General features: G+C 40.4%; 1 protein-coding gene across 1 annotated transcript in view; it reads right to left on the reverse strand.

The window, feature by feature from the left end:
* DDX31 (DEAD-box helicase 31) overlaps nucleotides 1–17,771 on the reverse strand; it is a 72,274-nt gene that overhangs the window by 18,033 nt on the left and 36,470 nt on the right. Inside the window, exons 15-17 of the mRNA XM_067471981.1 lie at nucleotides 11,191–11,241; nucleotides 8,022–8,161; nucleotides 6,024–6,105 (exon numbers count right to left, since the gene is read on the reverse strand). Of these exons, the coding sequence (XP_067328082.1) occupies nucleotides 6,024–6,105; nucleotides 8,022–8,161; nucleotides 11,191–11,241 (273 nt within the window). The remainder of the gene's footprint in view (nucleotides 1–6,023; nucleotides 6,106–8,021; nucleotides 8,162–11,190; nucleotides 11,242–17,771) is intronic.

The raw sequence follows: 17,771 nt of genomic DNA on the forward strand, positions 1-17,771 counted from the left end.
ACAGACATGATAAATACGTAGGTAGGTAGTTTGATAGCTAATAAGATAGATAGATAGATAGATAGATAGATAGATTAGATATAGACACACACAGACAGACATGATAAATACGTAGGTAGGTAGTTTGATAGCTAATAAGATAGATAGATAGATAGATAGATAGATAGATTAGATATAGACACACACAGACAGACATGATAAATACGTAGGTAGGTAGTTTGATAGCTAATAAGATAGATAGATAGATAGATAGATAGATAGATTAGATATAGACACACACAGACAGACATGATAAATACGTAGGTAGGTAGTTTGATAGCTAATAAGATAGATAGATAGATAGATAGATAGATAGATTAGATATAGACACACACAGACAGACATGATAAATACGTAGGTAGGTAGTTTGATAGCTAATAAGATAGATAGATAGATAGATAGATAGATAGATAGATTAGATATAGACACACACAGACAGACATGATAAATACGTAGGTAGGTAGTTTGATAGCTAATAAGATAGATAGATAGATAGATAGATAGATTAGATATAGACACACACAGACAGACATGATAAATACGTAGGTAGGTAGTTTGATAGCTAATAAGATAGATAGATAGATAGATAGATAGATAGATTAGATATAGACACACACAGACAGACATGATAAATACGTAGGTAGGTAGTTTGATAGCTAATAAGATAGATAGATAGATAGATAGATAGATAGATTAGATATAGACACACACAGACAGACATGATAAATACGTAGGTAGGTAGTTTGATAGCTAATAAGATAGATAGATAGATAGATAGATAGATAGATAGATTAGATATAGACACACACAGACAGACATGATAAATACGTAGGTAGGTAGTTTGATAGCTAATAAGATAGATAGATAGATAGATAGATAGATAGATTAGATATAGACACACACAGACAGACATGATAAATACGTAGGTAGGTAGTTTGATAGCTAATAAGATAGATAGATAGATAGATAGATAGATAGATAGATAGATTAGATATAGACACACACAGACAGACATGATAAATACGTAGGTAGGTAGTTTGATAGCTAATAAGATAGATAGATAGATAGATAGATAGATAGATAGATAGATGATTAGATATAGACACACACAGACAGACATGATAAATACGTAGGCAGGTAGTTTGATAGCTAATAAGATAGATAGATAGATAGATAGATAGATAGATAATTAGATATAGACACAGACAGACATTATAAATACGTAGGCAGGTAGTTTGATAGCTAGTAAGATAGGTAGATAGATAAATCTATATAAATAAAAATGTCATGTTAGTTCGTGCTACCATCAGAACTCAAAAACCACTGGGGGAATTGACACCAAATTTGGACACAAGACACCTAACAGTCCAATTTATGTCCGCCACTCAAAAAAATTGATTTTGTCATTTGGGGATTGTCGTTCCTGGGATTTATAGTTCACCTACAATCAAAGAGCATTCTGAATTCCACCAATGAAATTGGGCCAAACTTGGCACACAGGGCTCCCATGATCAACAGAAAAAACTGGAAGGGTTTGGTGGACATTGACCTCGAGTTTGGGAATTGTAGTTCACCCACATCCAGAGAGCACTGTGGACTCAAACAATGATGGATCTGGACCAAACTTGGCACGAATATTCCATATGCCCAAATATGAACTCAGATGGAGTTTAAGGGAAATGGACTTTGACATTTGGGAGTTGTAGTTGCTGGGATTTATAGTTCACCTACAATGAAAGAACATTTTGAACTCCACCAATGATGGAATTCAACCAAACATGGCATACAGGACTTCCATGACCAACAGAACACACTGGAAGGGTTTGGTGGGCATTGACCTCGAGTTTGGGAGTTGTGGTTCACCTACATCCAGAGAGCACCGTGCACTCAAACAATGATGGATCTGGACCAAACTTGACACAAAAATTCCATATGCCCAAATATGAACACAGATGGAGTTTGGAGGAAATGGACCTTGACATTTGGGATTTGTAGTTACTGGGATTTATAGTTCACTACAATTAAAGAGCATTCTGAAACCCACAAACAACAGAAATGGGCCAAACTTCCCACACAGCACCCCCATGACCAACAGAAAATACTTAAGGCCATTTACTCCAACTCTCTTCACCAGGGCAAGAAAATGGAATCAGAGCCCTCCTGACAAAGAGCCATCCAGCCATAGATATAGAGAGATAGATATGATTCTCTCTCTCACACACAGATATAGTATCATAGATTTGAAAGAGACCCTTAAAGAAGGACTATGATATGCTGCATATTCCAGAGTAGACAAACCAGACACTCTCCACATCAACACTGACAAAGAAACAACTAGAAATACTGTTTACTCACAAGCAGAAAGGAATTACATATATTAGAAACCAACACTTTCTCATTACTTTATTTTCCAGATCACCAGACTGGGCCACAGCAATGAGTGGCAGGGGACAGCTAGTATTCCTATAAAAGACTCAGTCTAATAATGCTCAAAGTGTGGCAGACCTGAGGAGTCTGGTTCACCGGTCATGGAAAGGAGAGAGATGGTATATTTGGAGAGTGGCAGATCTGCAAGGGAGCAACCTGGTCACTTTGGGGCTTCTTTCTCAAGGGAAGAGGAAGAAGTGCACTTTTGGAGTCTTAGGTTTTGTGCAGGGAGTCAGGTTCTGCTGTATGGAAAACAGAAATCTGGTCTCTGGGAAGAAGTTTGGCATTTTGGCGTTTTGAAGTTATGGCGTTATGGAAGTTTTGGAACGGTATGTTGACAGGCTGCAGGAAAGCAGGGTCTAGTCTAACAGATACATAATAGACAAGACAGATGAATAAGGTAGATAAATTAGATAGACAGATAGATAAATAAGAGATAGATATAGATAAATTAGATCAATAAAATGGATAGATAAGATAGAGATAAGATAAGATATATAGACAAAGACTGATAGGTAACTTAGACAATATACATAGATCAATCGATAAGATATACATAGATCAATCAATAAGATGGATAGATACATAAGCTATAGATAAATTAGATAGATCGAGAAGATAAGTAAAAGATAGATAAATAATAAGATAGGTAGACTAGATAGACAGCTAGTCATGATAGGATAATAATGATAATGATGATGATGGTGATGATGATGATAATAATAATAATAATGACAATAATAATTTCTTGCAAGCCCTGTGCTTGTAATACAACTTGCATTTGGGGGAATTTTAATAATAATAATAATAATAATAATAATAATAAGTGTTCAACTTGTGGTTTTATGATACAAAATCCAGCATACATATCTCGTTTGCTGTGACATACTGTGTTTTTGTGTCAGTAAAATAAATAATAATAATATTCACGATCTGTCAACTGCAAAAGGCCACCTTACTTGGATCTGCGTGCATCATTCGAAAATACATCACACAGTCCTAGACACTTGGGAAGTGTTCAACTTTTTGATACAAAATCCAGCATATAGATCTCGTTTGCTGTGACATACTGTGCTTTTGTGTCAGTATAATAAATAATAATAATAATAATAATAATAATAATAATTTCTGCTAAGCTCTGTGCTTGTTATACTACTTGCATTTGGGGTAATTTCAATAATAATAGTAATAATAATAATAATTTACTTGCAAGCTCTGTGCTTGTAATACAACTTGCATTTGTGGTAATTTTAATAATAATAATAATAATAATAATAATAATAATTGTTATTATTATTTCCTCCAAGCTCTGCGCTTTTAATACAACTTGCATTTGGGGGAATTTCAATAATAATAATAATAATAATAATAATAATAGTAATAATAATAATAATTTCTTGCAGGCTCTGTGCTGTAATACAACTTGCATTTGGAGGAATTATTATTATTATTATTATTATTATTATTATTATTATTTCTTGCAAGCTCTGTGCTTGTAATACAACTTGCATTTGGGGGAATTATTATTATTATTATTATTATTATTATTATTTCCTCCAAGCTCTGTGCTTGTAATACAACTTGCATTTGGGGGAATTATTATTATTATTATTATTATTATTTCCTCCAACTTGCAACTTGCATTTGGGGGAATTTTAATAATAATAATTTCTTGTGAGCTCTGTGTTTGTAATACAACTTGCATTTGGGGGAATTTTAATAATAATAATAATAATTTCTTACAAGCTCTGTGATTGTAATACATCTTGCATTTGGGGGAAATAACAATAATAATAATAATTTCTTCCAAGCTCTGTGCTTGTGATACAAGTTGCATTTGAGGGAATTTACTAACAATAATACCCTCAATGTTTCCAAAGAGCGTCCGGACTGGGGCCCTCCTTCCTTCTTCCAAGATACAAAACGCAGGCATTTGCTTCATTCGCAGCGACTTCCTTCCTTCCGTCTCTTTTCCATCCTTCGAAAGCGGGGGTCTCTTGGGAGAAGCCCCCTCCCCAAAAGGAAGAAAAAGGCCTGCGCTACACCAAATGCATTCCCTTTGTACTTCCTCTGCAGGAAAGAACTCAGGTGGATTCATATTTCATGCAGCAAAGGATGGAAAACAGGCTCCAACTGAGACCAGGAAGCATTATTATTATTATTACAATAATAATAAAATCGATTGCACCATGTTAACACCATTATTTTGTTCCTGTTTATTAATCTCATTTCCTAATTGGTTCTATAATCAAAACATGGGCAAAGTTTATGAAACTGCCAAAACTTTGTCATTGCAAGAGGGACATCATCCTGAGCACAGAATTATTTTTGTCCCTGGGTTTTCAATGTCATCCCCTAATTGGTTCTGTCATAAAAACATGGGGGAAATTTTTACTAAACTGCCGAAACTTTGTCTTTGTGGAATAGTGGGTGTGATCCTGGATTCATCGTTGAGCCTGGATCCCCAGGTTTCAGCGGTGACCAGGGGAGCATTTGCACAGCTTAGGCTCGTGTGCCAGCTGCGCCCGTATCTCGGGAAGTCTGACTTGTCCACGGTGGTACACGCTCTGGTCACATCCCGCCTTGACTACTGCAACGCTCTCTACATGGGGCTGCCCTTGAAGACGGCCCGGAAGCTTCAGCTAGTCCAGCGCGCGGCAGCCATGTTACTAACAGGAGCAGGACGCAGGGAGCATACAATGCCCTTGTTGTTCCAGCTCCACTGGCTGCCGATCTGCTACCGGGCCCAATTTAAGGTGCTGGTGCTATCCTACAAAGCCCTAAACGGTTCCGGCCCAAAATACCTTTCGGACCGCATCTCGGCCTATGAGCCCACGAGGACCTTGAGATCGTCTGGGGAGGCCCTTCTCTCGATCCCGCCTGCCTCACAGGCACGCCTGGCGGGGACGAGGGATAGGGCCTTCTCAGTGGTGGCCCCCCGGCTGTGGAACACCCTCCCTGTTGACATCAGACAGGCGCCCTCCCTTATGTCCTTCCGGAAGAGCCTGAAGACATGGCTATTCGAGAAGGCATTTAACTAAATGCCACAGTGACTGGAAATGACAACTGGAACGGAATATAGACTATGAGATTGGTTATGATTCTATGATAAGACGAAGCGGATTATTTTAGTGTAATTAGATGATAGTGTATTAGTGATATGTTGTCTTTGTCATTGTAGTTTATTGTAAAATATGTTTTTTATATGTTGTACACCGCCACGAGTCGCCCTAGGGCTGAGAGCGGCGGCTAACAAATGCACCAAATAAATAAATAAATAAATAAATAAATAAATAAATAAATAGTGGATTTTTCGATAGTTTTTCAATGACTATGTATTCTCAACCCATTCAGCTATGAAAAACAAAGTTTCTGGAGCAGAACAACTACTTTCAAAGCCAGGACTGCACAATTAAACAGGATGTATGTATATATATCTAAAGTTTTGCTGTCCAAGAGAGCTGTTATTTCTCCCAATACAGTTTCCAGGATCCCCTGGCAGTTCAAAGTGGTGCCAAACTGTGCTAACTCTACCATGTAGATGCAAAGGGACTGACCTTGTTTCCCCACTGGCTGCCCTTGAAGCGGTCATCTTTCATCAGGAAGGACAAGATGCTTTCCATCTTCACCTCTGAGACCCTGGAAGAAAAATAGAATATATGTGTGTGTGTATATACACACATATGTGTATTATTAGTATAATCATCATCATTATTATTATTACTATTTATTTCATTATTATAACTGTGAATTTTTTAGTGCTGTTTGTGTTTAATTCTGTTTTAATGTTTGCATATTACCCACCTCCCATAATATAAATGTATAACCTGCATCTAATAATAATAATAATAATAACTGTATAACCTGCATCTAATAATAATAAATGTATTATGTGCATCTAATAATAATAATAATGAATGTATTATGTGCACCTAATAATAATAAATGCATAACCTGCATCTAATAGTAATAAATGTATTACTTGCATCTAATAATAATAATAATATTAATAAATGTATAACCTGCATCTAATAATAATGATGATGCTAACAATTATAATAATAGTATTACCTGCATCTAATAATAATAATAAATGTATTACCTGCATCTAATAGTAATAATAATACTAATAAATGAATAACCTGCATCTAATAATAATAATAAATGCATTATATACATCTAATAAAAATAATAATGAATGTATTATGTGCACCTAATAATAATAAATGCATAACCTTCTTTAATAGTAATAAATGTATTACTTGCATCTAATAATAATAATATTAATAAATGTATAACCTGCATCTAATAATAATAAATGTATTACTTGCATCTAATAATAATGATGATGATAATAATAAATGTATTACCTGCATCTAATAATAATAATGCTAACAATCATAATAATATTACCTGCATCTAATAATAATAATAATAATAATAATAATAATAATAAATGCATAACCTGCATCTAATAATAATAATAATAATAAATGTATTACCTGCATCTAATAGTAATAATAATACTAATAAATGCATAACCTGCATCCAATAATAACAATAAATGTATTATGTGCATCTAATAATAATAATATTACTACTACTAATAATAATAAATATAGCATGTGCATCTGATAAAATTATTTATTATGTGCATCTAATAATAATAAAAATAAATGTATTACTGTATTACCTGCATTTAATAATAATGCTAACAATCATAATAAATGTATTACCTGCATCTAATAATAATAATAAATGTATTACCTGCATCTAATAGTAATAATAATACTAATAAATGCATAACCTGCATCTAATAATAACAATAAATATATTATGTGCATCTAATAATAATAATATTACTACTACTAATAATAAATATAGCATGTGCATCTAATAAAAATATTTATTATGTGCATCTAATAATAATATTAATAATAATAATAAATATAATATGTGCATCTAAAAAAATTATTTATTATGTGCATCTAATAATAATAAAAATAAATGTATTATGTGAATCTAATAATAATAATAATAAATGTATTATGTGAATCTAATAATAATAATAATAATAATAATAATAAATGCATGATGTGCACTTAATAGATCTATCACGATGTCTTCCTACTATTCACGGGTAGGTAATAGGGACTTCCTATTGGAGCTTAACAGCCGACTTATTATTACATTCTCTCTTGCTTTGTGTTTGAAACTATATTACGATGTCTCAGGATCAAACTAATGGCGCCGAGCCCTTCGCGAAGAAGCCGCAACTCCGCGAAGCTGTTGCCACGGCAATTAAAGTGGGCTCAAACCCCGTGAAGGAGAGGCTTGTAATCTTTGCCATTTGCAAATGGGTTTGACAAGGCGACACCTTCCCGCGTTGCCGGTCGGGCTGAACATCCCTCCCTCGCAATTACGAGGGATGTTCGACCCTTAAGGACAAAAAGGGAGATTAATTACTGTGCTGCCTTTATGATCGCAAGCGCTCTCTCTCTCTCTCTCTCTCTGTGTGTTCATAGAAGAGCAGGCGCTCTGGATTGGAAACTCACGGGATGTGATGGGAAGCCAGGAAGTGGAGGAAGGGTGTCTCGGAAGGAGAGAGGAAGAGCAGGCTGCTCCCCCGGCCGCCCATGCGCGCCGTGCGCCCCACGCGGTGGATGTAGCCCTCCAGCGAGGAGGGGGGGCTGTACTTCCGGGAGGAAGCAAGGGGGAAGAAGAAGGGGGTCAATACAAAATACACACACTGCCTCGCATGTCCCAACCCCAGAGTGCAATCTGAAAGAAAGGAAGGAAGGAAGGAAGGAAGGGGGCTGTACTTCCAGGAAGAAGGAAGCAAAGAGGAAGAAGGAGGAAGGAAGAAGGGGGTTGATGCAAGGGAAGCTGTGTCATGTCCTCCCAGAGTGGGATCAGAAAGAAAGGAAGGAAGGAAGGAAGGAAGGAAAAAAAGAAGGAAAGAAGGGGGTTGTACTTCCAGGAAGGAGCAAGCAAGGAGGAAGAAGGAGGAAGGAAGAAGGGGGTCAATACAAGGGAAACTCACTGGCTGTGTCATGTCCTCCCAGAGTGGAGTCAGAAAGGAAGGAAGGAAGGGGGCTGTACTTCCAGGAAGGAGGAAGCAAAGAGGAAGGAAGAAGGAGGTTAATGCAAGGAAAGCTCACTGGCTGTGTCATGTCCTCCCAGAGTGGGATCAGAAAGGAAGGAGGGAAGGAAGGAAGGAAGGAAGGAAAGAAGGGGGCTGTATTTCCAGGAAGGAGGAAGCAAGGAGGAAGAAGGAAGGAAGGAAGGAAGAAGAAGGGGGTTAATGCAAGGGAAGCTCACTGGCTGTGTCATGTCCTCCCAGAGTGGGATCAGAAAGGAAGGAAGGAAGGAAGGAAGGAAGGAGGCAGTACTTCCAGGAAGCAGGAAGCAAGGAGGAAGAAGGAAGAAGGGGGTCAATGCAAAGGAAGCTCACTGGCTGTGTCCTATCCCCCCAGAGTGGGATCAGAAAGGAAGGAAGGAAGGAAGGAAGGAAGGAAGGGGGCAGTACTTCCAGGAAGAAGGAAGCAAGGAGGAAGAAGGAGGAAGGAAGAAGGGGGTCAATGCAAGGGAAGCTCACTGGCTGTGTCATGTCCTCCCAGAGTGGCATCAGAAAGAAAGGAAGGAAGGAAGGGGTCTGTACTTCCAGGAAGGAGGAAGCAAGGAGGAAGAAGGAAGGAAGGAAGGAAGAAGGGGGTTAATGCAAGGGAAGCTCACTGGCTGTGTCATGTCCTCCCAGAGTGGGATCAGAAAGGAAGGAAGGAAGGAAGGAAGGAAGGGGGCAGTACTTCCAGGAAGCAGGAAGCAAGGAGGAAGAAGGAAGAAGGGGGTCAATGCAAAGGAAGCTCACTGGCTGTGTCCTATCCCCCCAGAGTGGGATCAGAAAGGAAGGAAGGAAGGAAGGGGGCAGTACTTCCAGGAAGAAGGAAGCAAGGAGGAAGAAGGAGGAAGGAAGAAGGGGGTCAATGCAAGGGAAGCTCACTGGCTGTGTCATGTCCTCCCAGAGTGGCATCAGAAAGAAAGGAAGGAAGGAAGGGGTCTGTACTTCCAGGAAGGAGGAAGCAAGGAGGAAGAAGGAGGAAGGAAGAAGGGGGTCAATGCAAGGGAAGCTCACTGGCTGTGTCATGTCCTCCCAGAGTGGGATCAGAAAGAAAGGAAAGAAGGAAAGAAAGAAGGGGGCTGTACTTCCAGGAAGGAGGAAGCAAGGAGGAAGAAGGAGGAAGGAAGAAGGGGGTCAATGCAAGGGAAGCTCACTGGCTGTGTCATGTCCTCCCAGAGTGGCATCAGAAAGGAAGGAAGGAAAGAAGGAAAGAAGGAAGAAGGGGGGCTGTACTTCCAGGAAAAAGGAGGAAGGAATTAAGGAAGGAAGGAGAGGGTCAATGCAAGGGAAACTAATACACTTCACCCCTCTCCCTCAGAGTGGGATCAGAAAAAAGGGGGAAGGAAAGAAGCAGTACATCCATGAAGAAGAAGAGGGAAGGAGGAAAGGAAGAAGAAGAGGGTCAATGCAAGGGAAACCAACACACTGCATATCCCCCCCCCCCGCCCCCCCACCGGTCGGATCCTCTCAGAAAGAAAGAAATGGGGGGAAAGAGAATGAAGGAAGGAAGGAAGAAAGGAAGGAAGGAAGGAAGGAAGGAAGGAGTGGTGTTGTATTTCCAGGAAGAAGGAGGAGGAAGAAAAGGATCGATACAAGGGAAAGCAACATGTTGCTCCCCCTCCAAAGTGGGATCCAGAAAGAAAGAAGGAAAGAAAGAAAGAAAGAAAGAAAGAAAGGGAGGGAAAGAGAAAAGGAAAGAGAAGAAGAAAAGAGAATGAAGAGGAAGAAAAGGGGGAAGGCTGGAGGGAGGGAGGAAAGGAAAGAGAAGGAAGGAAGGAATGAAGGAAGGAGAGAAATATGGAGGGAAAAGGAAGGAAGAAAAACGAGGATGGAAAGGAAGGAAAGGAAGGAAAGAAGGAAGACTGGAGGGAGGGAGGGAGGTGGTAAGGAAAAGGATGGAGGGGGAAGGGAAGAGAAGGAAGGAAGGAAGGAAGGAAGGAAGGAAGGAAGGGAAGGAGGCAAGAGGGAAAGAGAAAAAGAAAATATGCAAAGAGAAGGAGGGAGGGAAGAAAAATAGGAAAGGGAAGGAAGGAGGAAGGAAGGAGGGAGGGAAAATGGGAAGGGAAAGAAGGAAGGGAGGGATGAGGTAAAGAGGAAAAAAGATGGAAAGAGAAGGAGGGAGGGAGGAAAGGAAGGAAGATGGGAAAGGAGGGAGGGAAAGATAGAAAGAGAAGGAAGGAAGGAAGGAAGGAAGGAAGGAAGGAAGGAAGGAAAAGGAAGGAAGGAAGGAGGGAAGGAGGAAAAGATGGAAAGAAAAGGAAGGAAGGAAGGAAGGAAGGAAGGAAGGAGGGAGAGATGAGGGAAAGAGGAAAAGAAAAGATGGAAAGAAGAGGGAGGGAAGGAAGAAGAATTACGGATTGGATCAAACCTTCCCAATACTCATCAAACCCTAGTTGGAAGGGGCCCCCAAAGGCCACCTACTCCAACCACTACACAGGAAGACAGCATCCTATACCTCCCGACAGATGGCCACCCAGCCTCTGCTAAAAGGCCTCCAGAGAAGGAGACAGACAGACAGACAGACAGACAGACAGACAGACAGATAGATAAAGGAAGGCATTAATAAACAACAACAATAACAATATCGGAACAGGTGAAAGCCTTACCTGTACGATCCAGGTGACCTGAGGCAAGTCCAGCCCTCGGGCCGCAACATCCTTTGAGGGGAAAAGGGAAGAAGAATGAGAGATAATAATAATAACAATAATAATAATAATAATATAACATCATCTATATATATATAAATTCTCTGTGCATAATGAGTACCTTAAAAACAAAAGAACCAATGAACGAAATCACACCAAATTTGGCAACAAAACATCTCACTACACAAGGAGTGACCATCACTCAAAAAATTATGATTTTGTCATTTGGGAGTTGTAGTTGCTGGGATTTATAGTTCACCCACAATCAAAGAGCATTCTGGACTCCATCAATGATGGAATTGAACCAAAGTTTGGGAGTTGTAGTTCACCTGCACCGGGATTCATAATAATAATATGAATAATGGAAAGTCGGTAGACAGATCAATCAGGAGGACTGCTGGGAGGTGCAGTCCAAGAATAAGTAGAGAAGGAAGAAAGGAGAGAAAGCAAATGGGAAAGAAAAGGCGGGGGGGGGGGGGGGGAAGGAAGGGAAGAGGAAGAGAAGGAAGGAAGGAGAGAAGGAAAGAAAAAAAAGGAAGGAACAAGAAAAGAGGGAGGGAAGGAAGTAAGTAGAGAAAGAAAGAAGGAGAGAAAGAGGGAGGGAAGGTAGGAAGGAGAGAAAGAAAGGAGAGAAAGAGGGAGGAAAGGAAAGAAGGAGAGAAAGAAAGGAGGAGAGAAAGAGGGAGGGAAGGAAAGAAGGAGAGAAAGAAAGGAGAGAAAGAAGGAGGGAAGGAAAGAAGGAGAGAAAGAAAGGAGAGAAAGAGGGAGGGAAGGCAGGAAGGAGAGAAAGAAAGGAGGAGAGAAAGAGGGAGGAAAGGAAAGAAGGAGAGAAAGAAAGGAGGAGAGAAAGAGGGGGGGAAGGAAAGAAGGAGAGAAAGAAAGGAGAGAAAGAGGGAGGGAAGGAAAGAAGGAGAGAAAGAAAGGAGGAGAGAAAGAGGGAGGGAAGGAAAGAAGGAGAGAAAGAAAGGAGAGAAAGAGGGAGGGAAGGCAGGAAGGAGAGAAAGAAAGTGGAGAGAAAGAAGGAGGGAGGGAGGGAGGGAGGGAGGGAAGGAAGGAAGGAAGGAAGGAGAGAAAGCAGGAGGGAAGATTGGCCACAGCAACGTATGGCAGGTACAGCTAGGAATAATATAAATATCAATAGAATAATAATATAAATACCAATACTACTACTACTACTACTAATAATAATAATAATAATGAAACAACTGGAAAAGCTGACACAATATGAGGATTTAAAAATCAAACTGCAAAGACTGGCACAAACCAAAGACTGGCTCAAACCATTAAAGGTGGTGATCAGCACACTGGGTGCAGTGCCTAAAGACCTTGGCCTGCACTTAAACACAATCGGCGTTGACAAGATTACCATCTGCCAGCTACAGAAGGCCACCTTACTGGGACCTGCACATCTTATTCGCTGATACATCACACAGTCCTAGACACTTGGGAAGTGCCCGACGTGTGATCCAATTCAACAGCCAGCAGAGTGTCTGCTGTGGACTCATCTTGTTGTGTTTAATAATAATAATAATAATAATAATAATAATAATAATAATAATACGATTAATAAAATAAATATTATTAGTAATAATAATGCTGTTGACCAAAGGCAAGCCATGTTTGGGGGAGGCCTTGACAGCTGCATTGTATTGAGGCAAAGTTGTTCCAACTGCAATATAATAATACAAAATAATAGAATAATATAAATAATAAATATAAATATTTGCAATAATAATAATAATAATAATAATAATAATAATAATGCTGTTAGCCAATGGCAAGCCATGTTTGGAGAAGGCTGCGTTGCATTGAAACCACTCTTCCCCTTTTCCCTAATATCATATAACTCCAAATATTGGGGGGGGGGGGTCTTTGCAGTCTGTACACAGCTCCTTCCGGGACTGTGGATACGATGCAAAACTCATCAATCTGGACCCGTTTGCTGCCAAAACCGGGGCCTTAATCCGGATCGGCTTGCGCTCATTAGAGGCCATTAAGCCCCGGCCTTGGAGGGGGGCGGATGGCGGTCCATTGGCTTCAATGCTGCCAAAAGGGGAACCGGCCAAGGCCAATCAGGGCCGTCTTCCAAGCCCCTGCCATCATCATCATCACCACTACCACCACCACCATCATCACCGGCGCAATTAGGACCAGATGCCTCCCTCTCGCAATGACGGCCGATCCGGGCCAAGAAGCAACAGAAGGCTTGGATGCAACCACACAAACCGATCTATTTATCTATCTATTATAGATGAGAGCTTGACAAACAAAATGGGAAGGGCATCAAGCTGCCCAGGGAAGTCACCTAGGAAAGATATTTATGTATGTGTGCATGTATCTATATATATATATCTATATATATCTATTTATATCTATATATTCAGTCATTCATACACACACACACACACACACACACACATTGTTCCCTCACTTATCGCAGAGATTACGTTCCAGGACCACCCACGATAAGTGAAAATTCGCAAAGTAGGGACGCTATATTAACTGTAATTTTAATACGGTAAATATTACATTAATTGTAATATTTATATACATTTATATTTATGTAATATTTCTATATTATTTATACAAATGAGCAAAAAGAAGTGACAGGGCACGAGGAGCCTCCCTTTCTGAGGACTGTTGTAATGTAAATATTTAAAATTCATTTTTTTTGAAAATCCGCGAAACAGCGAGTCCACATAAAGTGAACTGCGAAGTAGAAAGGGAAAACTGTATATACACACACACAAACACATACATATATATATGATTATGAAAGGGATCTAGAAGTCTTTAGTACACCATACGCCTACTAAATGGTGTGATGCTGCAGCAGAAAAGGCCAATGCGATTCCAGGCTGCATCAAAAGGGGCCTAGATGGAGGAAAGTAATGTACGTACGGATGTATATATATGTGTATAAATGAGAACGAGCTCTAGGGGTGTTTATTTACTATATTTTTTATATACCACTTTTCTCAGCACTTGGGCGACTCAAAGCGGTTTACAGTAGTTATGGTTTGTCCAGGGTGTGAGAAAGAACTCTTGTCTGTTGGAGGAAGAAAATGTTAGGGATTCCTCATCTTCAGAAGGGGAACAGGGAAGTGCTCAGGAATTGGAGGGAGAAAAAGAATCAGACGAGGAGGGTTTGAAAGTGCCCAAATTTCTAGAGAGACAAAAAGAGACAGAGCACAGACGGCGCTCAGCTAGGATAGCTGCTAAAAACGCTGAGCTAATTGGGAGATGCCCTAGCACCTCCTGTGTCAGGGCGTTCAGCTAAGATAGCTGCTAAAAACACTGAGCTAATTGGGAGATGCCCTAGCACCTCCTGTGTTAGGGCGTTCAGCTAGGATAGCTGCTAAAAATGCTGAGCTAATTGGGAGACGCCCTAGCACCTCCCGTGTTAGGGCGTTCAGCTAGAATAGCTGCTAAAAACGCTGAGCTAATTGGGAGACGCCCTAGCACCTCCTGTGTCAGAGCGCTCAGCTAGGATAGCTGCTAAAAACGCTGAGCTAATTTGGAGACGCCCTAGCATCTCCTGTGTCAGGGCGCTCAGCTAGGATAGCTGCTAAAAATGCTGAGCTAATTGGGAGACGCCCTAGCACCTCCAGTGTTGGAGCGTTCAGCTAGGATAGCTGCTAAAAATGCTGAGCTAATTGGGAGACGCCCTAGCACCTCCTGTGTTAGAGCGTTCAGCTAGGATAGCTGCTAAAAATGCTGAGCTAATTGAGAGACGCCCTAGCACCTCCCGTGTCAAGGCGTTCAGCTAGGATAGCTGCTAAAAATGCTGAGCTAATTGGGAGACGCCCTAGCACCTCCTGTGTTAGGGCATTCAGCTAGGATAGCTGCTAAAAATGCTAAGCTAATTGGGAGACACCCTAGCACCTCCTGTGTGGGGAATTCAGGGCTATAAATTAGAGGCAGGAGCAGTTAGCTTTCTCTGGTAACAACGATCCTGATACTGATGTTTACACTTCAATGGAATCTGCTTTGTATCTGCAAGGACTTGGTTCATTGCTCGCTGTCTGATGAAAGACTCGAGTTTCTTTTGGGACTTTGTAAGAGACTTTGATTTGTGTCTGGATTAAGACTTCCTTGTTTTCTCTTGCTCTTTTTAATTTCATTTGCTTATCCTTTGTGTTTAGTAAGCCATAAGCTGAACATGAGTCAAGAGTGTGATGCTGCAGCAGAAAAGGCCATTGCGATTCCAGGCTGCATCAATAGGAATCTAGATGGAGGTAAGGCATATAGGTTATATATGACATTACTAATAACATTACAATATAATGCTTTAATAGTACAATATAGTAATAATTAATACTGATATTGTACTATGATAATAATATATATTGTATGTATGTATGTACGTGTATGTATATATATGTGTGTGTATGTATATATACATATCTCTATCCATCCATCCATCCATCCATCTATCTATCTATCTATCTATCTATCTATCTATCTATCTTGTAAGCCTCTCTGAGTCACCTTTGGGGTGAGAAGGGTGAGAAGGGTGGCATAGAAAGGTCATAAATAAATAAATAAATAAATGCATAAATAAATAAAATGTATGTATATGTGCGTTTGTGTGTGAACATGAGTCAAGAGTGTGATGCTGCAGCCAAAAAGGCCAATGTGATTCCAGGATGCATCAATAGGAGTCTAGATGGAGGGAAATCATATATGTATGTATATGTGTATGTATACACACACACACACACACACATATATATCTCATAATCATATCTATATCCATCTGTTGGGAGGGACTGGATTGTGTTTTTCCTTCATGGCAGAAAGGGGTTGGATATCTCATAATCATATCTATGGACATCTATATATGTGAGGACATCCACACTACCTCTGAGGATGCTTGCCAAAGTGCAGGCGAAACGTCTGGAGAGAATGCCGCTAGACCATGGCCATACAGCCCGAAAAAACCTACAACAACCCATCTATATATGGTTGGGTGGCCATCTGTTGGGAGGGATTGGAATGTGCCTTTCCCATATAAGGGCAGGACTGGGGTTGGACCAGATGAGCTTTGGAGGTCCTGTCCAACTCTAGGATCCTATAACTACATTCCGCCTCATAGTTTACGATCCAATGGGAGGCCCTGCTCTCGGTCCCACCAGCCTTGCAAGTGCATCTCGTGGGGTGAGGGACAGGGCCTTCTTGGTGGTGACCCCCCCTTGTGGAATTCGCTCCCCAGCAAGATTAGATCGCCGTCCTCCCTCCTTTCCTTTAGGAAAAAACTGAAATCATGGTTTTGGAACCAGGCTTTTGGCTAGCAGGCATAACGGCACTTTGGAAATTGAACTGGACCATATGATTGTTATAATGATGGAAACGGCTATAAGACTATATAATTATTATTATTTTTCTTTTTGTGGTTATTTTTTTAAATCAATTTAAGTGTGAGCACCTTTTTTCTTCCTTGTCTTGTAATCCACTATTAATTGAAAAATCACAATAAAAATAATTTAAAAAGACTGTATAATTAATGCTATTGTTTTAATCTATTGCGTATTTATGGTTTTATATTGTTGTTATATTGTGATATTGTGGCATCAAATTGTTGCCGTGTTGTGTTCGCTGCTTTGAATCCCCCCTCGGGGGTTGAGAAGGACGGGGTAAAATGTTGTAAATAAATACAAATAAATGATAAATATAATTCTATAATAGCAATAGTAAAAATAATAAAGCAGAGGCTGGGTGGGCATCTGTTGGGAGGGATCAGATGGGGTTTTTCCCACATGTCAGGACTGGGCGTGGGTCAGATGGCCTTTGGAGGTCCTGTCCAACTCTAGGATCCTATGATTCTATAATAACAATAGTGATAATGATAAAGCAGAGGATGGGTGGGCATCTGTTGGGAGGGATCAGATGGGGTCTTTCCCACATAAGGGCCGGACTGGGCTTGGGTCAGATGGCCTTTGGAGGTCCCGTCCAACTCTAGGATCCTATGATTCTATAATAACAATAGTGATAATGATAAAGCAGAGGATGGGTGGGCATCTGTTGGGAGGGATCAGATGGGGTCTTTCCCACATAAGGGCCGGACTGGGCTTGGGTCAGATGGCGTTTGGAGGTCCCGTCCAACTCTAGGATCCTATGATTCTATAATAACAATAGTGATAATGATAAAGCAGAGGATGGGTGGCCATCTGTTGGGAGGGATCAGATGGGGTCTTTCCCACATAAGGGCAGGACTGGGCTTGGGTCAGATGGCATTTGGAGGTCCCGTCCAACTCTAGGATCCTACGATTCTATAATAACAATAGTGATAATGATAAAGCAGAGGATGGGTGGGCATCTGTTGGGAGGGATCAGATGGGGTCTTTCCCACATAAGGGCAGGACTGGGCTTGGGTCAGATGGCATTTGGAGGTCCCGTCCAACTCTAGGATCCTATGATTCTATAATAACAATAGTGATAATGATAAAGCAGAGGATGGGTGGGCATCTGTTGGGAGGGATCAGATGGGGTCTTTCCCACATAAGGACAGGACTGGGCTTGGGTCAGATGGCATTTGGAGG

This window comes from Anolis sagrei, chromosome 11, assembly GCF_037176765.1.
Source record: "Anolis sagrei isolate rAnoSag1 chromosome 11, rAnoSag1.mat, whole genome shotgun sequence".
Classification (NCBI taxonomy): domain Eukaryota; kingdom Metazoa; phylum Chordata; class Lepidosauria; order Squamata; family Dactyloidae; genus Anolis; species Anolis sagrei.